Genomic DNA, 22,912 nt, shown 5'->3' with positions numbered 1-22,912 from the left:
AAGGTATCACTGTATTTATTATAACAGCTCATATCTCAAGGTATTACTGTATTTATTATAACAGCTCATATCTCCAGGTATCACTGTATTTATTATAACAGCTCATATCCCAAGGTGTCACTGTATTTATTATAACAGTTCATACCTCAAGGTATCACTGTATTTATTATAACAGCTCATATCTCAAGGTATCACTGTATTTATTATAACAGTTCATATCTCAAGGTATAACTGTAATTATTATAACAGTTCATATCTCAAGGTATCACTGTACTTATTATAACAGCTCATATCTCAAAGTATCACTGTATTTATTATAACAGCCCGTAAAGGAAAAACCTTAACAGTTATTTTATTTTTCCTCTTAATTCATTTGAGATGCACAAAAACACTTTTTTTCATTAAATGAAGTTTAAAAGTTGGAATGATGAATGTTATATATATGTTAAATAAAAATAAATTTTCTGTCCAAAGCCTTATTACCTGGGCAATGCCGGGCATTCAGCTAGTTCATTCAGCATGTCTGTCTGTCCAAGCGTTAGGGTAAGAGGGGAAAAAAGAATTCCTTACAGGGGAATCGAACTGGCAAGTCAGATTCAAGGCAAGCAAGTTACCACTACACCACTCAGTCATCATGCCTACTCCATAGGATAATCATACTGATAGATCATTCTTCATATGCTGATTACTCATGATGATCTCTCACAATGCACAAAACTGGCAAGCATCATAGGATACTAAAATCATAAAATGTGTGCTAAATCTCTCATCGCTCATTAGCTTAGCATAAAAGCTTTAATCGTAGGCCACCTCTAATATACCGCCACTTTGATACTCATGTTTGGTCATCATGAACCTATGGTAGAAAGTGACCAGTCGAAAACTCTCCACAAAATGGTACCAAAATGACTAGATTACAGACTGCATCAATAGCAATAAACCCTTTCATTATTTCGTTATTGTTGTTGTGGTTGCCATGGATTTAGTGACAGTGTGCCTGAGAAGATCAATCGCCATAATCATCAGAACTACACTGTAACTTGAACTTGGGGTTGTCTTACCCTCAAATCTCTTATACAAGTCAGTAATATCTGAAGCTCCAGCTTCTTCTAGCTTGATGCCAAGGTAGGTCCGGTAACTAATGACAGTCTGGAGCAGAAAGATATCCTGAAGTGGTCCTCGATTGTCCTGACGCACTCTCTCACAAATCTTGTACGATATCCAAGCTAATTCCTTCTCGTCTGGAAGGTCTTCAGAAGGATTAGCTGAAAAGATTTTGAAATGATTAGTAGACCTGCCTATTATCTATTTTTCTTCTATAAATGAAGAAATGGTGTGTGTCATTTCCATGTTTATAATTGATATAAAATACCTTACAGCGAGTTACTCAGTCAGTACTGAAGGCAACAAATACTATTGAGGTGGTAAGACCTTTGCTCTGCACTCATCTCTAGCTGAAAAAAGTTCTTGGGTTCACAGGTTTGTAGAGCAATGGTAGCATATGGTAGTGCAGTGGTAGCACATGGTAGTGCAATGGTGGCATATAGTAGTGCAATGGTAGCATATGGTAGTGCAATGGTGGCATATGGTAGTGCAATGGTAGCATATGGTAGTGCAATGATAGCATGTGGTAGTGCAATGGTAGCATATGGTAGTGCAATGGTAGCATATGGTAGTGCAATGATAGCATATGGTAGTGCAATGGTAGCATATGTTAATGAAATGGTAAAATATGGTAGTGCAATGTTGGCATATGGTAGTGCAATGGTAACATATGGTAGTGCAATGGTAGCATATGGTAGTGCAATGTTGGCATATGGTAGTGCAATGGTAACATATGGTAGTGCAATGGTAGCATATGGTAGTGCAACAGTAGCTTATGGTAGTGCAATGGTAACATATGGTAGTGCAATGGTAGCATATGGTAGTGCAACGGTAGCTTATGGTAGTGCAATGGTAGTGCAATGGTAACATATGGTAGTGCAATGGTAGCATGTGCCACAAACTTGGCTCAATTCACACTCAAACTTCATATATTTTTCATCTGTGCTGCATTTGACTGGAATATTTGAGGTGAGTTAGTCAAGCATTATAGTGACACGGTTACTATTATAATTATGGTGTTATTGTTATTATTAGTATCATGGTATTATTGTTATTATTAGTATCATGGTGTTATTGTTATTATTAGTTTTATGGTGTTATTGTTATTATTAGTATTATGGTGTTATTGTTATTATTAGCATTATAGTGTTATTGTTATTATTAGTATTATGGTGTTATTGTTATTATTAGTATTATGGTGTTATTGTTATTATTAGTACTATGGCGATATTGTTATTATTAGCATTATAGTGTTATTGTTATTATTAGTATTATGGTGTTATTGTTATTATTAGTTTTATGGTGTTATTGTTATTAATAGTATTATGGTGTTATTGTTATTATTAGCATTATAGTGTTATTGTTATTATTAGTATTATGGTGATATTGTTATTATTAGTATTATGGTGTTGTTATTATTAGTATTATGTGTTATTGTTATTATTAGTATGGCGATATTGTTATTATTAGTATTATGGTGTCATTTTTATTATTAGCATTATAGTGTTATTGTTATTATTAGTATTATGTGTTATTGTTATTATTAGTATCATGGTGTTATTGTTATTATTTGTATTATAGTGTTATTGTTATTATTAGTATTATAGTGTTATTGTTATTATTAGTACTATGGTGTTATTGTTATTATTAGTATTATGGTGATATTGTTATTATTAGTACTATGGTGTTATTGTCATTATTAGTATTATGGTGTTATTGTTATTATTTGTATTATAGTGTTATTGTTATTATTATTATTATGTGTTAATGTTATTATTAGTATCATGGTGTTATTGTTATTATTAGTATTATAGTGTTATTGTTATTATTAGCATTATAGTGTTATTGTTATTATTAGTATTATGGTGATATTGTTATTATTAGTATTATAGTGTTATTGTTATTATTAGTATTATAGTGTTATTGTTATTATTAGTATTATAGTGATATTGTTATTATTTGTATTATGTGTTATTGTTATTATTAGTATTATGGTGTTATTGTTATTATTAGTATTATGGCGATATTGTTATTATCAGCATTATAGTGTTATTGCTATTATTAGTATTATGGTGATATTGTTATTATCAGCATTATAGTGTTATTGCTATTATTAGTATTATGGTGATATTGTTATTATTAGTATTATGGTGATATTGTTATTATTAGTACTATGGTGTTATTGTCATTATTAGTATTATGGTGTTATTGTTATTATTTGTATTATAGTGTTATTGTTATTATTAGTATTATAGTGTTATTGCTATTGTTAGTATTATGGTGTTATTGCTATTATTAGTATTATGGTGATATTGTTATTATTAGTATTATGGTGATATTGTTATTATTAGTACTATGGTGTTATTGTCATTATTAGTATTATGGTGTTATTGTTATTATTTGTATTATAGTGTTATTGTTATTATTAGTATTATAGTGTTATTGTTATTATTAGTACTATGGTGTTATTGTTATTATTAGTATTATGGTGATATTGTTATTATTAGTACTATGGTGTTATTGTTATTATTAGTATTATGGTGTTATTGTTATTATTAGTACTATGGTGTTATTTTTATTATTAGCATTATAGTGATATTGTCATTATTAGTATTATGGTGTTATTGTTATTATTATCATTATAGTGTTATTGTTATTATTAGTATTATGGTGTTGTTATTATTAGTACTATGGTGTTATTGTTATTATTAGTACTATGGTGTTATTTTTATTATTAGCATTATAGTGATATTGTCATTATTAGTATTATGGTGTTATTGTTATTATTATCATTATAGTGTTATTGTTATTATTAGTATTATGGTGTTGTTATTATTAGTACTATGGTGTTATTGTTATTATTAGTATTATGGTGATATTGTTATTATTAGTACTATGGTGTTATTGTCATTATTAGTATTATGGTGTTATTGTTATTATTTGTATTATAGTGTTATTGTTATTATTAGTATTATAGTGTTATTGTTATTATTAGTACTATGGTGTTATTGTTATTATTAGTATTATGGTGATATTGTCATTATTAGTACTATGGTGTTATTGTTATTATTAGTATTATGGTGTTATTGTTATTATTAGTACTATGGTGTTATTGTTATTATTAGTATCATGGTGATATTGTCATTATTAGTATTATGGTGTTATTGTTATTATTTGTATTATAGTGTTATTGTTATTATTAGTATTATGGTGTTATTGTTATTATTAGTACTATGGTGTTATTTTTATTATTAGCATTATAGTGATATTGTTATTATTAGTATTATTGTGTTATTGTTATTATTAGTATTATGGTGTTATTGTTATTATTAGTACTATGGTGTTATTGTTATTATTAGTATTATGGTGATATTGTCATTATTAGTATTATGGTGTTATTGTTATTATTTGTATTATAGTGTTATTGTTATTATTAGTACTATGGTGTTATTGTTATTATTAGTATTATGGTGATATTGTCATTATTAGTACTATGGTGTTATTGTTATTATTAGTATTATGGTGTTATTGTTATTATTAGTACTATGGTGTTATTGTTATTATTAGTATTATGGTGATATTGTCATTATTAGTATTATGGTGTTATTGTTATTATTTGTATTATAGTGTTATTGTTATTATTAGTATTATGGTGTTATTGTTATTATTAGTACTATGGTGTTATTTTTATTATTAGCATTATAGTGATATTGTTATTATTAGTATTATTGTGTTATTGTTATTATTAGTATTATGGTGTTATTGTTATTATTAGTACTATGGTGTTATTGTTATTATTAGTATTATGGTGATATTGTCATTATTAGTATTATGGTGTTATTGTTATTATTTGTATTATAGTGTTATTGTTATTATTAGTATTATGGTGTTATTGTTATTATTAGTACTATGGTGTTATTTTTATTATTAGCATTATAGTGATATTGTTATTATTAGTATTATTGTGTTATTGTTATTATTAGTATTATGGTGTTATTGTTATTATTAGTATTATAGTGATATTGTTATTATTAGTATTATTGTGTTATTGTTATTATTAGTATTATTGTGTTATTGTTATTATTAGTATTATGGTGATATTGTTATTATTAGTACTATGGTGTTATTGTCATTATTAGTATTATGGTGATATTGTTATTATTAGTATTATGGTGATATTGTTATTATTAGTACTATGGTGTTATTGTCATTATTAGTATTATGGTGTTATTGTTATTATTAGTATTATGGTGTTATTGTTATTATTAGCATTATAGTGTTATTTTTATTATTAGCATTATAGTGTTATTGTTATTATTAGTTTTATGGTGATATTGTTATTAGTAGTATTATGGTGATATTGTTATTATTAGTATTATGGCGTTATTGTTATTATTATTAGTATGGTGATATTGTTATTATTAGCATTATTACCTTCTTTCATCTGGCGACAGACTTCAGCGTAGAGACAGTAAATGGCAGCAAGCCGCTCTCCCATGAGCACCTTCGCTAGCTTCTCGCAGTCCAAAACCTTGCGACTGCTGACCTTATCTTTGCAAAACACCAGCCTACCTTCCTTTCTCATTCTATCGTACGCTCTAAAACGGAACAAAGACTGCAGCTAACAGCTTCTAATAAAGAACAAGCGTTCTAGACAAGTTCAATAAAAAGGAACAATACCTTAAATGTTCAATAGTACAAAAAATGGAAAATGAAATTACAACAAGAATAAGCTACGCAATTATAGACCATTATAGTGACGGAAACCTTCTGTGAATCTATGCTAGCGAGCGATACATGATTCTAACTTTGCCAAGAGAAGCTTTCGAATAGACATTGAAGAAAACTTAAATAAAACTCAATTCTTTACTATTCTACTACAGTGAATCTACTACAGTGGATCTACTACAGTGGATCTACTACAGTGAATCTACTACAGTGGATCTACTACGGTGGATCTACTACAGTGGATCTACTACAGTGAATCTACTACGGTGAATCTATTACGGTGGATCTACTACAGTGGATCTACTACAGTGAATCTACTACAGTGGATCTACTACAGTGAATCTACTACAGTGGATCTACTACAGTGAATCTACTACGGTGAATCTATTACAGTGGATCTACTACAGTGAATCTACTACGGTGAATCTATTACGGTGGATCTACTACAGTGGATCTACTACAGTGGATCTATTACAGTGAATCTACTACAGTGGATCTACTACAGTGGATCTACTACAGTAAATCTACTACAACAAATCTACTACAGTAAATCTACTACAGTGAGCCTACTACACGGGTTTAAAATTGAAAATAGAACACCCAAATGTAGCAAATGCTGGATTCAAACGGTGACACCAGCAAAAATGAGATATAGACATTTACTAAAACAAAAGTTGAATGATGTTACACTAGTACAAATCTAATCTACCCACCCACCAAAACTGCCCACCCATCAAACCTACCCGCTCATCTAACCTACCCACCCATCAAAACTACCCACTCATCAAAGCTACCCACCCATCAAAACTACCCACCCATCTAACTAACCCACCCATCAAAACTACCCGCTCATCAGAGCAACCCCCCACCCCCCCCCCATCCAAACTACTCACTGTTCTGTCAAATGATCATTGACATAGTCGTTGTTAGTCAAGTAGGTTGAGTGAACTTTGGATGTTAGTGTGAAGACATGAAACTTTACTAATTGCTCCAGGAAATCACAGCCTTTTCCTCTAGGCAACCTAAAACTGTCTTTTTGTTGGAGTTGATACAGCTTTAGAGCCGAGCTGAAACATGAAAATATTTGCTGTTTCAAAAGTTCGAAACAACATTACATAATAACAACTGTAAACAACAGTAATGAGATATGCAATAAGACAGTTAAAAAGATACAATGATACCTTATTGAAACCAGCTAATCTACATATACATGTATCTTATATCTATTTATATACTTCTCCAAGTATGTGTACGTGAATATGTCTGTCTGCATTCCGGCTGTAGCTTTTAAAATGTTGGAATAAAGAATCCACACCGAAAAGATTTGATCTCGGACCGTCCGGTTCGCAAGTCTGGCGCCGTAACAACTAGGCCGCGAGATCAATTTGTTCATTAGCTGATAGATGTCGTCATATGGGAGCAAATATCCAACGGCTTGGCGCACTACGCAAGGTCATAGCATAACGACAAAAAAGCTGGTAGCTCTCATTATTAAGCGTATTCAAATTCTCCATTGGCAATGTGCCAGGCTGATAGCAAGTAGCAGGCAACTCTCATTACTTCTCATTGTTTATAAGCTGACTTTTAATACCCGGGCAACGCCGGGAAGTACAGCTAGTATATATTTAAATCTCAATGGTTGTTGTCGTCGTTCGGTGTCTGTCTGTCGGTCCACTTTTAGCAGTTAAAATCTAGCAATAAATAATCCGTATCACAGAAGATTTGATCTCGGAGCCTCTTGTTCACCAGGCGATAACCTAAGCCATCAAGCTACACAAGATGCAATGAATTCATTGGGCGATTTGAGTTGTTATCATGGTTAAAATATGCATAGCACTTTGCATTATGCAACGTCACTCAAGCTTGCTCTCCCAGCTTATAATTTATTGTGAGAACGAAACCGAAAACAGAGAAAGGATAAAATTTTAGTCAATGAAAAAGTAGTTCAGTAAAATACCTTCTAAAACTTCCGTTAAGTATGTGTTTGTAGCCTAAATTCATTTAAGGTAAATTCAACATTTATGTCATACCTCTGTCTCATAGGTAAGAACTCACCACAGTACATACTGCACATAGTACACCATAATGTTACAATTTCTTGCAGATCATAACAACTAAAATACACTAAAATTACTGTAGGTAAGTATAGTTATTAAGGTTACCATATTATTTTGTTACCAATTTTAAATATGTACAGTACATAAATAAAAATGTTGATGATTTTTACCAGGAGGTGTTTGCATAATTAATATGGGCTTCTATACCACTCTATACAAAATTTTTGCCTTACGATGCCAACACTGCAACGAATTAAAATCATAAAATTGTATACCAAATGATTTTTAATTGAAATCGTAGCAAAACAGACTTTATTTGGCCAGTACTTGCCGATTGTTTCACTGTTGCATTTAAACACTGTTACAGTTAATTTATTTTTTCTCTTTTTTCTAACTGCCCAAAAGACTTCATTCATATTATGAAATTTAAAAGCTTACAAAAACTGTTTGAAAACCATTACAATTTTTTTTTCTTTATTTTTTCATTACAAATTTATTTGAACTGCTTGAAACACTTTTCACATGATATGAAGTTTGAAAGATAGAACGGTAACTGTTTTTTTCTGTTAAATAAAAATAGATTTTCTGTGCAAAGACTTTTGTAATGTCTGGACAACGCCAGGCATCATGAAACCTCTATTTGACCGCCACTTTGACAATCTTTGATCTTTATGAAGCCACGAAATCAAGAGTTCAGTAGAACATTGTTCACAAAATCGTATCTATAATGAATCGATTACACCAATAGCAATTAATTCTCTTGTTGTCCATTTCCAAAGCTTTTTGCTTTGTTTTTTTCGTTAAAACTTTGAAAGCAACGCCATAAAAATAATTACACTCAGGCTAATAGTAGTTTCTTGTTAAATAAGGTCTTGATACTAACATTTTTGTAAAAAAATGTTAATTTTTGTTTCTAAATAAGGTTCGTTTATGTCAATTGTTCATGAATATATATATTTGTAGTAGGTACTTGATAGATTATCATTATATAACTTATAAATTGGCAGACTTATAGGTAGCCTATTATTTGATACCATCATTGTGGTAATCAGCTCTTACAATTGATCGATGCTCATAACCCCACTTCTATTGCACATAAAAAGCTAGTTTTGGCTGCAAACTGTAGCCAACATATCAATGAGTGCAATGAGCTTTTATGCAACATTGGTAAATTTAGATACAAAATATGTCTTGAAATTTAAAATGAAATAAAAATTGAAAGCTCCAACAAATTGCAAAGCAGGACACAGGCTATCATATCACCATAGATTAACTGCAAGCAATACATATCAACTGATAGAGATATTTGTCGGTTTCTCGATGATTATTTATTAATATACCTTTGACAAGTTAGAGGTAAGCTAGCAGATTTATTGCATCCAAAATGTTTAATATCGGTCCTCCGGAAAAAGAGGGCAAAATATAGGCAACATTCGCTTCGTCCGTGATAGGGCTAAATTTATTTTTCCAAAATCGGACCAGCCAGTTGAAAAATATAACGACAGTCTCTATTTGAACGACACCTCAATTTAACTGCCACTATAAAGGAAGGGTTAAAAAATAGCTGTTCAATTAGAGACTTCGCGTTAAATTTTAAACCCTGTCTTGTGTATGTCCAGCTATAGCAACCAGACTCTAGCAACAAAAACCCAATTTGCACTGGATTTGATCTTGGAACATTCAACTAGCTAGTCTACAACCAACCACATCCAACTTAATCCGCTTATTGCGATTGCTTATTGCGATTGCAGGTTACAAGCGTGTACTTCTTATTATTAATTATTATCACCTATTGCATTTTTACACCTCATACACACTACGCACACACACACCCCACACACACCACACAAACACACACCACACAAACACACATGCACGCACATACACACACCCCACACACCCCCCCACACCCCCCCCCCCCACACCACACACATGCGCGAAGCAGCACTTGGTTGATAATAGTATGCTATGGCTGTAATAACAGTCTGTGTGTTATTGGTTGGTCATACACTAGTATAGTTGAAAAATCTTACTGTTATTAGTAAAAGTAAAACATAGCAATAATGTTATCATTTCCATTAATCTTCTTCTGCAACCTTTCGATGTGGTAGATGTGTACAGCGTGTTACGATTTTTAGGGTTGCCTTATATGCAAGATCGGTTTACCATCAGGATATGCAGTAATTATAAAAGTGATTTGAGCTCATAGAATGAATCAAATCCCAAATAAAATGTCTCTCAATAGAAGTAATTAGCTCCAAAGTTATCCTCAGATAATTCCAATAGACACCAACAGCCTTCACCTATCTGTATCTGTATCTGTTACAGCTAAGAATGTCTATGCCAATATGAACCCACGACAATATTTGAGTTGTCAAGATCCTGCAACTAGTGCTACAGTAGACACCTCTACAACGTAAAAACTCTGAGAATCTTTATGATATAGGGATTTTAGGTTATATGAACAGTAAAATACAGGAACTAATCCATTCTACGATCTTTCAAAATATTCCACTTTAGTCCAAAAAGAAAAACTAGACTTGACTGTTAAATTTAATGACTTTACAATTACTGTAATATTATTGGTTTGTATCGGCCACTTTTCTCTTGTTTCTTATCACTTTCACTCAGTTTATGGATTACGGTAATTTTACGTAAGTTAAGGGTATCACACACCTATGTCAATCAGTTTTTCCATGCTTTTAGACAGCAATGTCTATGGTGAAATGAATTAGAAAAAAAAACTTGCATGTCCAAAATAACGTAAAACAAATTCTTTTACTATCATCAGTATGCGACTTTGACAGAATTTGAGTTATGAAGATCCCACAAGTAGTATTGTAGGCTTACGCAGGATCGGTGTGCTCGCCATGCTCAAGAGGCGTGTAGTCCAACTCAGAGCCAGATGCTTCATTGTGGAAGTCGAGGCTTTTGTTGAGCATGGAAATGGCCTCTTTACCAAATCCAAGGGCATGCTGGCACTGCGCCATGCACCTATGCAACTCACAACGTAGCAGCTGTAAAAATATTTTACATTCGTGAAAAATAGAATAGCTTCAAAGTAGAATAAACAACAAATAAACAATGGATAAAACTAATTACGCATTTATTGTACATGGCATACCTTCATTCAAAACTATGTTCATTACACTTAAGAACTGGTACCACGAACCAAGAACCAGTACTGGTATTAGTACTAGCACCAGTACTGGTACTAGTGCCAGTACTGGTACGAATGCTGGTATTAGTGCCAATTTCAGTACCAGTAATAGTACGAACACTAGTATCAGTACCAGTACTGTACCTAGTGGTCTCGGTGCAGTACTGGTACTTCTATAAAGAAAGCAGCGTACGGAGTGGTCTAGAATACCATAGCCTAGGGTCTAGAACACCATAGCCTAGGGTCTAGAACACCATAGCCTAGGGTCTAGAACATCATAGCCTAGGGTCTAGAGCACCATAGCCTATGGTCTAGAACACCATAGCTTAGGGTCTAGAGTACCATAGCCTAGGGTCTAGAACACCATAGCCTAGGGTCTAGAACACCATAGCCTATAAATATTCTATATTTATATAGAATATATTAAGATTATTAAAGCTCAAAAATTTTAAATCAGTATAGATAAAATATTTTATAAGTAAAAATGAGAAGCTATGAATGACTCACAATCAGAATTGAACGAAACTCATTGAATAAAGGTGAATTCTCATCAAGCTTTGTCAGCCGCTGCTCGACTACCCCATCCACAGTATCAGCCTGCCGTAAGCAGGTCAATATGTAATAACTATCATGCATTTGTCCATCCTTAGGCATGCGACAAATGACAGCTATTGCTGTATGCCTGAAACACAACATCAACGTTTAGACACATGCATTTTAACAAAAACACGCATATATCCAAGACAGGGGCCAGTTTAAAAGTACATAAGATGGTCCTAAAACGTAAACAAGCTGTTCCAAAAATGTTCACATCATAGGGATTTTACGTGATACGAACAGCAAAATGAAAATAAATTGCCTAATCCATTCCAAGATCTTCCCAAACTCGCATCTTTGGCTCTTCAAAAAAGGCTTAATTTTCTAACTTAATGACTATTCCATCACTGTTGTATCATTGGTTTGTATTAACAGCTGTTCTCCCTTCTATCACTTTCGCTCTGTTTAAGGTCCATGATTGTGGAGATTTTCAACTAAGTTAAGGAAAGAGCACATATTCAATGTCAGTTTAAATTGATTTATTTCCATACAACAAAATTCATACAATTTCCATACAACTTGGGTTCTCTTACAAAGTCTAATCTGCAAAGGAAGATGATGAACAAATACTTCATGTCTAAAAAAAGTAAAATAAAATGTCTTTATCATAATAAGTGCGGTGTCTGTCTGTCCGTCTACACATACTCCAGGTTCAAGGTTAGGATGGAAGATAGCCTTTGATGAAAGTACAGCTAGCAACATTCAGCTTGGTCTAGCGACTCCCTAACGCCTGCACCAATTGGCCGCCTTTCGGAATTTCTGAATAATTGTGAGCTTTTTATTATCTGTGCTTTTTATCTTCTTATCTACACACCTGACGATCTCTCGAGGTGAGGTAGACAGCAAGGGAACTAGTGTATATAATAGTGATAACCCTATATGTTGTTTTCCCTCCCAGAGAGAAAGTGATATTTTAAAGGCTAACTACAATATTTTCGCTACTTGAAACGAATTTGAAAACTTGCAATGACACGACACTTTACATCATGTGGAGTTTTTTTTACGTAATAGGAAGCAAACCTTCACATGAAGTCTTTACGTTACATGAAGTGTACATTATAAGATGTTTACATTATAGGAGCATATACTGCACTAGAAATCCAATGATAAAACATTTACCTAAAGATCTTAAAACTTAAACTAATCAATAACAATTAATCAATAAGCAAATAATAAAATTATAATAAACTCACACCAACAACTCAAGACACGAAGGATCTCCAAGCTTTTGTGCATATGTTCCCATTCCTTCTTTGAACAGATTGTGAAACTTATAATACTTCAAAGGCCCTTTTTCATAAAACTCCAGGATTCCACCACTGACAAGCTTATCCATAATTGGTGGAACATTGAGTGAAACCTGTGAGAGTGGAATCTCAAATTTAGCAACACCTCCGTGTAGTTATTGATATAAAATGACTGATATGTCAAGGTATCAGTGTATTAATTATAACAGCTTGTATCTCAAGGTATCACTGTATTTATTATAACAGCTCATATCTCAAGGTATCACTGTATTGATTATAACAGCTCATATCTCAAGGTATTACTGCATTTATTATAACAGCTCATATCTCAAGGTATTACTGTATTTATTATAACAGCTCATATCTCAAGGTATTACTGTATTTATTATATCAGCTCATATCTCAAGGTATCACTGTATTTATTATAACCCCTCATACCTCAAGGTATCACTGTATTTATTATAACAGCTCATATCTCAAGGTATCACTGTATTTATTATAACAGCTCATATCTCAAGGTACCACTGTATTTATTATGACAGCTCATATCTCAAGGTATCACTGTATTTATTATAACAGCTCATATCCCATGGTATCACTGTATTTATTATAACAGCTCATATCTCAAGGTATCACTGTATTTATTATAACAGCTCATATTTCAAGGTAACACTGTATCTATTATTATAATAACTAATATTGATTCTAAATTTGAAACAATAATGTGCTTCAAATTTTTATTTTATAACTATACTAGCTGTGCTACCCGGCGTTGATCGGGCAATAAAAGATTATTTGGTCAGAAAACTGATTTGCATATAACATATAACAACATTTGCCATTCTAACTTTCAAACTACGTATCATGAGAGAAATGTTTTTGTAGCTGAAATAAATCAAGAGAGAAAATAAAAACAACTGTAAAGGTTTTCAAACTTTTTCAAACACTGTAACTTTCAAACTTAATATTATGAGGAAAAGATTTTGTGCAGGACAACTAAATTAAAAATAAACAAAACAACTGTAAAGGTTTTCAAACCACTGTAAATTAAAAATTTCATAACTTTCAACGACATATATCTTTTAATAACGTAGAGTGGAACCTCAGTTCTCGAACATAATCCGCTCTAGAAGGTTGTTCAAAAACCGAGTTGTTCGAAATCCGAAACAATTTTTCGCATTAGAGTAAATGCATGTGAATTTCAATCCATTCCAAGACAAGTAAACAATTTCGGTAAAGTATTTTTTCAACATTTTACACCATAAACTGTACTGTATACTGCATACTATAAATAAAAATAGGTAGATACAGATCGTGTTTAATTTTAATAAAAGGTTTTTTATTTATGATGATGAAAAAAGAAAACAAAAGTGAACATTTCATATGTTTTGCTCTTAAAACATCAAAAGCATTCTAGGTTAAGATATAATACCAAAAATGGTAGAAATTGATAATGAACAGCAAAAAATGCAACAGATCAGTTACATCAAAAATCGTGGTAAAAAGAAAATATAAACAGCAATGGCACATTTACTCCACATATTTAAAGGTTTCCTTGCAACAAAATCCCCATTACAGTTATTTGGTATTAAAAGATTCACCATGTCTTACTCTGCTGTGTTGTCGGTACAAAATATGTGGAAATGTGATTACAAGCTCATAAAAGCTCAAAAACGAACAGTTAATCGCAGCCATCATGAAACCGCCATGGATTGGAATTAGTTTATTTCTCTGACGTAGTTAATCAAGTTACTTATTGTTTTGTCACGTAATGCTCTCACGTGAATTGAAAGGCCAATAATAGGCTCAATATAAAACTTCTCGTAGCACTAGTTTATGACAAACACTTCGAAAGAGCCGGTACCAAATATAGATGCTCGCTAGTTTACAGTTTCGTTTAGGCTTGGTCTAATCGTCTAGTTGCAATCTGATCATGTGACCCATACTTCCTGCCAAACAGCGCGAATAATTTCTGCAGCATTTTTCGATTATCTTAGGTGACCAATAGGCTCGTCATGTTTATCAGAGAATGGTATGCACTCCTTCGAGCTAAGGTTAAAAAATTAAACGAATTTGCACGGTAGGTTATAAGATGTCAATACTGAAAGTGACAGCATTACAATGATGATGAAATAGACACGTTTAGGACAATAGACGTGATTTTATTGAATGCGTGAAGTATATTTGTGAAAATATTTCGACGAATGAGGGTGCATGAAAGTGTAGACGGAAGCCATCTCGTTCAACTATGTCCACATTTGAGCCGTTTTGGAAAGAGATTCTAATCTACGGCAGTTTCGTGATGGCTGCGATTAACTGTTCGTTTTTTAGCTTTTAAAAGTTTGTAATCACATTTCCACATATTTTGCACCTACAACACAGTAGAGTAAGACATGGTGAATCTTTTGATACCAAATAACTGTAATGCGGATTTTGTTGCAAGACAACCTTTAAAGAATAGAGAAAGCATAATATTATTATGCTTTATTATTTATCTTGAGGTGTTGACTGATGTTCTAAAAAAAAATCAAGGAGATTGACCAACCAGAAGCTCAGATATAGCCAGCCAAACACAGGTCTACCAAAAAACGTAAGTGTTTTGGTAATCCTCATATTAGCATAAATATGTGACATATGAAATTGACTTGTGTGTCATTGGTCAATTAAGCCAACTAATGTGCTCTCCTATAACAATCACGGCGTTTTAATTGGTTTAATTCCTGGAAGTATAGAACAATCAAATTGGGCCTAACAATCATTGCTACGAGAATTCCGAACCAGTCCCTCTGACGTGTAGATTAGTTTTAGCATGAAATAATTACACGCATCTATTATTTCGCAACATTTCGCTATCTTGCTAGTTCAGCTCAGTTTTGTTGTTCTCCCACTTAGCTTCCCTATTCAGACTCATCTTTAGCGCTGTTCAGATTTTTTTAACTATAGCTAATAAATGGAATCAATTAAATCAATCATCAATCTCAGTCATCATTTGGAATGTTCTACAAATTATATTAGTTACAACATTTATTCTATACGCAGTTATATTATTATTTTGTATAATATGTATTATGATTATTACATTAATCATAAAAAATAATATTTTAATTCAATCATAAAAAATAATCATAGATAAGATAATAGATAAATAGAAGAATCAAATCAAAAGTTATCGTTTTCTTTTCTTACAGCAAGAGCAGCGCGGTCAAGTTATTCTTTTTAAAATCATGGCTGTAGTGAACTCACAGTCTGTTAATAGTGACGATAATCATGCAAATCAACTGAATGCTGCAGTAGGTACACAGAAAGATGATGAATGAACAAAAATTCACAATCCCATTTCTTATTCTAAACAAACTGCAAATCACGGATATCGTATAATATAGACTATACACGCGCCGTTTGTTGAACAGAGGTTCTTCGGAGCACATCTGTGAAGATCGAGTTAAAATTTGAGGCACAATAGTGAAAATCTGCTCTTCTGTTTTGAAAAATCATGGCAAGGGGTTGTGGGCAACTGCTTTTACCACACAATGTTTGCTTGGTTTTTCTGAGAAACCAGCGCTAGTCTGTATATTCATTATTATCGCGAGAAGCTTTTCAAATCTCGTAGCCAAAACAATCAGTATACGTAATGACAGTAAGGGTGCGCAACTCCGGCACATGTTCAATAAGTCTATTTCATACGTCACAATTCGGGAGATTTTCGAAGGGTTTTCCTCTGACTCGTTATTAGGTAGACCTGTGTTTGGCTGGCTATATCTCAGCTTCTAGTGGGTCAATCTCCTTGATTCTTTATTTAGAACATCAATCAACACCTCAAGATAAGTAATAAAGCATAATAATATTATGCTTTCTCTATTCTTTAAAGGAGAATTCTCCTCCAAAACAATTTAGGGTAACTCGACTGGAGGGGTTATCTCCCTAGCAAATTTCTTCGGCAGAGGAGACGTCGTCCCAGATGGTTCTTCCCTTTTTGTACAGAATTTATGAAGCGTAAATTGCTTCTCCGTTTGTTAACGAATGTTTCCACGCTGTTTCCGGAGCTGCTCCAATTCCAATGCGCATGCTTCGGTTTGGTCGAGAATTTCAAAATTTCAAAATCTTTGGACAAAAATCGAGCTGGTCGAGAACCAAAGCGATCGAGAACCAAAGTTTCACTGTATATAATCAGTACGCAAATCTCCAAATATTAAGTTCCAGATAAAATATTGTCGCTATCGTGGGGTGGAATAAATTAAACCTAACAAAAAAAACGAAGAAGCGTCGTGTTGCATAAACTAATAAAATAAAATAATTCTTAACAGAGACATCGCAACGCGTGGACGCAAGGCTAAAATAATTAGCATGCACATGGCGTATGCGGTATATAAAAACATATCTGATTACTATGCCAATCTAGCTCAGTGGAAGATCGTCCGGACAAGAAACTTGTCGATGCGTTCGTCATGAGTTCTAACCCATCAGAATGCGGAATTTCAATATCAAGATTTTAATAGCTATAGCCGAAATGCAGACAGACATACGACATACTTTGAGAAATATACATAGACTTGACAATGTTGCATAAAAGCTCATTGCACTTATTGGTATGTTTGCGGTCAAAACTGGCTTCTTAAGCGCAATAGAAGAGGAATTATGAACGTCGATCCATTGTGAGCCGAGTTAAGATAAACACAAGGATGCTATCCAGTACGCTATAAATCAGAAGATTTATAAGTTATATAATAATAATCTATTAAATGCTCCAAGAACATATTAAGAACAAGTGATATAAATGAGCCGTACTTATAATACACGCAAAACCAAAAATTACCATTTTTGAACCAAAAATATTTGAATCGTTTGCTGGGCCAGTCGTGTTCTGATTGTTACCTTCGATGAAATGAACATCTTCTGGCCACTCAATACTAGCCTGGACATGGCTCTCGTGGGGGGTTGGGAGAGAGAGCCTGGGACGCATAGCGAAAAAAAGGTAAGATAACTTCTGCAAAACGAGCGACATATGTTACATATGACGCTCAGACTGATACTAATGGAAGCGTGTCGTTAGATTCGGATCTCACGATGTATTAGATGTGGCGCGTTTAAAAGCCTATTGTCATGGCCACGTGACTTGATCTAGTAAAAAGCCCTATGTTTTTGATAGGATGGGTAGTTATGTAATACCCCGTTTGACAACAAAGCAATAAGAACTATAGGTTACTATTCTCTTGCGTTTTCACGTTTGCAGTTTCATTTCCTTTACTGGTAAAAAATCGAGCGATTCAAAAATTACTATCAAAGCTAGGCATAGTCACACTGAGACCAGAACAGTTTCAAGCTTTACAACATATCACAGGTTTTGACCAATTTATAGTTCTTCCTACTGGCTTCGAAAAGAGTATTAAATTTTGCTTTCAGATGGCACCGTCTTGCAGTGGTAGGTCCGAGTTGTTCATAATAACCGTCGCAAGTAATCGTAATACTCGCGAGTAAAATAAAACTGAGATTACTTTTTACTAGATAATCTTTTTTTACTAGCAGTGTGCGATTCATTTTTGTTGTTCTATTGCTATTCGTTTGCTATGTTTGTATTGTTATTGTGAATTTTTTTTATTCAATTGATTTAATTTTTTATTATAATTAAATCAAAACATAATGAATTGAACATATGAAAACTCTCGTGATTGATTTATTATGCAACCAACATTTCATACTTACTAACCAGCGTTTGTTTGCTGCCAATTCAGATTAAAAATAATAGGGTACATAATACTCGCGTAGATCATAAATAAGACCGTCACATGATACTCCTTCGGAAGCAACGATTGTGATATTAGCGACTTCAGAAGTCGACTTTTAGAGTTATCTTCCCCGCGTGTTGCTATGTGTCCCTGGCTCTCTCTCCCAATTCCCCACGAGAGCCATGCCCAGGCTAACTCAATACCATCCACCGTGTCTTCTGACCTCAAATCTTCTTCTGCGCTGATGAACTAGTCCATATTATCGTCCAAACAATTTTTTACAAACAGCAAAACTTTTACGTGATGTGGTGCATTTTGCTCAAATAATGATAAACCTTTAGCCAGATGGGCGCTAAGCACAACTTTTAACCTAAAATTAGTCGTTCATACACCACCGTGAATGTAAACCGTTATTTCAAATACGTTGAAGTATCAAGACCGTGTTAAACAAAGAACTACTATTAGTCTGATACAGTTATTAATTATTTATACAGTGTTGCTTTCAAAGTTTTAACGAAAAAACTGAAAAGTTTTGAAGTTGGCAAACGGTCTTCGATACAAACAAAAACAATCAAAGAATTCATTGTTATTGATGTAACCGAGTCATTATTAGTACAATTTTGTGAACACTTTTCTACTGATTACTTGCTATTATGGGTTCGTTAAGATCAGAGAATGTCAAAGTGGCGGTTACATAGGGGTGGCATTCAATTAGAGGTTTTATGGTAGTTAAGGTTTTTGTAACTTGAACCAGGCCAATTTCAGACTAACTAAACATTCTCCTGGTTAGCAACGTTTTCAATCAATACCCTATTATATGATGATGAGCATACCCTGTCTCCATGCTGAGATCCAACCCCTTCAGCAAGCGCCATCACAAGCTGTTGCGGAACACTGCTGTTATCCACCTGTGATAGCTTGACCATTAATTTCGTATCAATATCACTACGATCACTTTCACTTTTCAGACAATTTTCAATGTTCTTATGAATAAGTTCCACAGCATCACGAGACGGTTTATCCAATGCTTCTTTGCCACATGATTGGTTCCCAAGTCCTAGAACGCAAGAATGCCAAAAATCCTCCCACTCAGTATAGGCCTACAAAAAATAACCAATTATTTTCAGCTAATGCTCCTGTTTGCGCAGTAATACGATGAGCAGGCAACTTTAGGTTTTCTAGGAATAGAAAGGGCCTTTCACCTTGACTTGACGGAGTTTCTTCACCACCAACTTGATAGCTGTTGGTAAAGAAACATCTATAGATTTTGATATTCTCTCGGCATAATACTCAGCGTCATCATCTTTAAAGTCAGAATTCACCAAACTGATCATGCGCTTTATCTCCTCACGTTGAAAACCATTGAACTTTATAAAATTCTCCTCACCGATGGCTGGACATTGTCGAGGTTGAATGGTAGTGCTGTGGGTGACTGGAACAAGAATTGTCCACTTACTGCGCTTTTTCTGCTCTTCTCCCGATTTTGACTGCTCTTCTCCCATTTCTGACTGCTCTTTTTCTAAATTTTGACAGAACTCATCTAGAAACTGCAACAGGTAAGGGACGGACACAGTCTCCAGGTTTGTGGCATCCAAGACGATGAACTTGTCTCCCTGACACTGTCTAATATTTTCAAATATTTCCTCCAGATTCTGAGTTCCAAAATCACTAGATGGCCCGGTGGTGACGAAATCGTGTGATGCTGCCTTGCAGGTAAGAGCATAGAACGGTTGGTCTTTTGAAGCATCATGATACTTTCGAAAGACGATTTTTGCTGCCCATCGCTTGCCCATTCCGGACTGGCCTAAACATAACAATCAAACCCAGTACGTAGACATGTGCAAGTAAGTAGGTGGGCAGGTAAGTACGTAGGCATGTAGGCCTACTTAGGTAGTGAGCTAAGTAAGCGGACAGGTAAGTAGGCGGGCGGGTGAGTAGGTACGCATGTACGTAGGTGGGCAAGCATGTAGGTGAGCAAGTGAGCGGGCAAGTAGGCAGGCAGATAGTTAGATTGGCAGGTAAGTAGGTGGGAAGGTAAGATGGGCAGGTAAGTAGTCACGTACATAGGTTGGCAAGTAAGTAGTCACATACATAGGTGGGCAGGTAAGTAGGTGGGCAAGTAGGTATGCAGGTAAATGCAGGCTAAATAATTTAAGACCAAATCAAACTAGTCATATTTTTTGAAATTAGGAAATTATTGTGCTACAGTAATGTGTTATTGTTTTTTACACCTTTATCATCTATTTGATGACATCTCACAAGGCAAAGTTTTTCCAAATAGTATGCAACCATTAAAGTGAATGCAATCACTTCCCTAAAAAAAACAATTGTACATGATACTGTTGACATGCAATACTGTTGAGCAGCATGAACACAGGACACACGCATAAACCTTACCATGAAGAATGACCACAGGGGCTACTTTGCTCCTCTCATACACATTACTGCTGTCTTTTGTCTCTCTCACACAACTGCCGTCAAGACGTGGCCACTTCCCCATGCTTGCTGTAGTATAAAATGTAATGGTGAACTTTTTTCTAACTAAAAAGTGCACTAGATTAAAATATTCTTTATAATAATCTTCTAAAAAGACCTTTATTTAAAAGCCATGGTGCTTTTAAAAAAACCATGGTTTTTTGAAAACATATTTTAAAAAACCCTTGTTTAAAAGCCATTTTTCAACCCTTCCCCCATAGTGGTGCTTTATTAGAGGTGACATTTAAATAAAGAGTGGCCTTATATTTTCCAAACACCTCGTCTGAATTTATACGCATTTTTATGGTTTGGTTGTTAAATTTGATTTTCCTGCATTTAAATTGTCTCTGCAAATTAGAATGCTGAGGAGTTCACTTTTCAACATTTGCAATATTAGTGACTTACATGCTTTAAACCATAACTGTCATGTACAACTTTTATCGTATATTCTAAGTAAATCAGCCACGCTGATTCCGATTTTGTACTCAAAATAAAGATTGGTCCACTAACCTTCAAAGTAATTTAGGCTTTTTTAAAGCGTTTCAATATCCGTTTCAAAAACAACACAATCGGCATTACAAGCTCCGCCCATAAATATGTGACGAAACCTAGCTTTTTCAGGAACGGAAGTTAGGAATGTTTAGTCCGATTTAGAATAATAGAGATGGGTGTCTTAAAACCCATTATTATCTAAATCCAGCCTGTAAAATAATTTCAGTTTTTTATAAAAAGTATATAAACGATTCAAAATTGCTCGTACCTTGTTACATGTTTAAATGGGCTGAGCGACGAGAAAAATGAGCTCAAAAAGCGCAGTTTTATCACAAGCTAGCGTTGTTATCGCGCTTTTTTAAATATGCAATGCTAAATAGCTTATCTACCTTTCAGATAAGACTGATATTATTTTTAAGGCTGAATTTAGATATTAATGCATTTTAAAACACCCATCTCTATTATTCTAAATCGGTCTAAACATCCCGACGTAACTTCTTTCCTAAAAAGCTAGGTTACGTCACGTATTTATGGGCGGAGCTTGTTGTGCTGATTGTGTTGTTTTCGAGACCGATATTGAAATGCTGTAAAAAAGCCTTCATTACTCTGAAAGTTAGTGGACTAATCTTTATTTTGAGTACAAAATCGAAATCAGCGTGTCTGATTTACCTAGTAAATACGATAAAAGTTGTTCGTGACAGTTATGGTTTAATATGACAAATTCTTATATTTCTCACATTCAACAGTCATATAAAATATAGTGTGCAAACTACATGTAAGTTAGTAGAGTAGAGCTACTAGCAGATTTACATAAAGTATGAATGAAGGCAGACATAAAAAGGTACTATGAAACATTTAAACACATTTCTCCTTGGTATGATCGATGCCGTTGATCATGTGAAATATAAATACCGGCTTTCTCAGTATCTATCTGGTATTCTTATTTTCAGTTAACAAAACCAAAGATGGAGAATACTCTTTTGATGCTTGCACTTGAGCTGAATGCTGTAGTTTGTTTGTTAAATACCCTTGTCAATAATTGTTAATACCAGTAAGAATTTTTCACTTTGTGATAGATTAAATCCCATTGGCAACTTCATCAAGGCATAAAAGGGCCTCATTCGCTTGATGACTCATGGAGAGTGGTGAAAACTTAGGCTGTACTGACTGCACATGCTTGTAAATGCTATTGAGTTCTTCCTCAGCAGCTTCTTTCTACGATATTCCGGGGTGAGCAGATAAACCTGACAACGATCTTGTGTTAGATTGGCATCCACTCGCTTGTCTAAACTTTTCAACTCGGCAATATTAAGTAGATCTTGTAACTTT

At 33.8% G+C, this 22,912-nt stretch overlaps 1 protein-coding gene across 1 annotated transcript in view; it reads right to left on the bottom strand.

The window, feature by feature from the left end:
* Positions 1 to 19,508, bottom strand: part of LOC137401619 (uncharacterized) — a 34,383-nt gene extending 14,875 nt beyond the window's left edge. Inside the window, exons 1-7 of the mRNA XM_068088055.1 lie at positions 19,450 to 19,508; positions 12,840 to 13,006; positions 11,557 to 11,731; positions 10,740 to 10,906; positions 6,726 to 6,899; positions 5,539 to 5,702; positions 1,062 to 1,265 (exon numbers count right to left, since the gene is read on the bottom strand). Coding sequence (XP_067944156.1) covers positions 1,062 to 1,265; positions 5,539 to 5,702; positions 6,726 to 6,899; positions 10,740 to 10,906; positions 11,557 to 11,731; positions 12,840 to 13,006; positions 19,450 to 19,491 — 1,093 coding nt within the window. The 5' untranslated portion in view covers positions 19,492 to 19,508. The remainder of the gene's footprint in view (positions 1 to 1,061; positions 1,266 to 5,538; positions 5,703 to 6,725; positions 6,900 to 10,739; positions 10,907 to 11,556; positions 11,732 to 12,839; positions 13,007 to 19,449) is intronic.
* Between the last annotated feature and the right edge of the window lie 3,404 nt (positions 19,509 to 22,912).

The sequence above is a fragment of the Watersipora subatra genome, chromosome 8 (assembly GCF_963576615.1).
Source record: "Watersipora subatra chromosome 8, tzWatSuba1.1, whole genome shotgun sequence".
Classification (NCBI taxonomy): Eukaryota; Metazoa; Bryozoa; class Gymnolaemata; order Cheilostomatida; family Watersiporidae; genus Watersipora; species Watersipora subatra.
The sequence above is the reverse complement of the archived record's forward strand: the minus strand, read 5'-3'. Positions and strand labels throughout refer to the sequence as shown.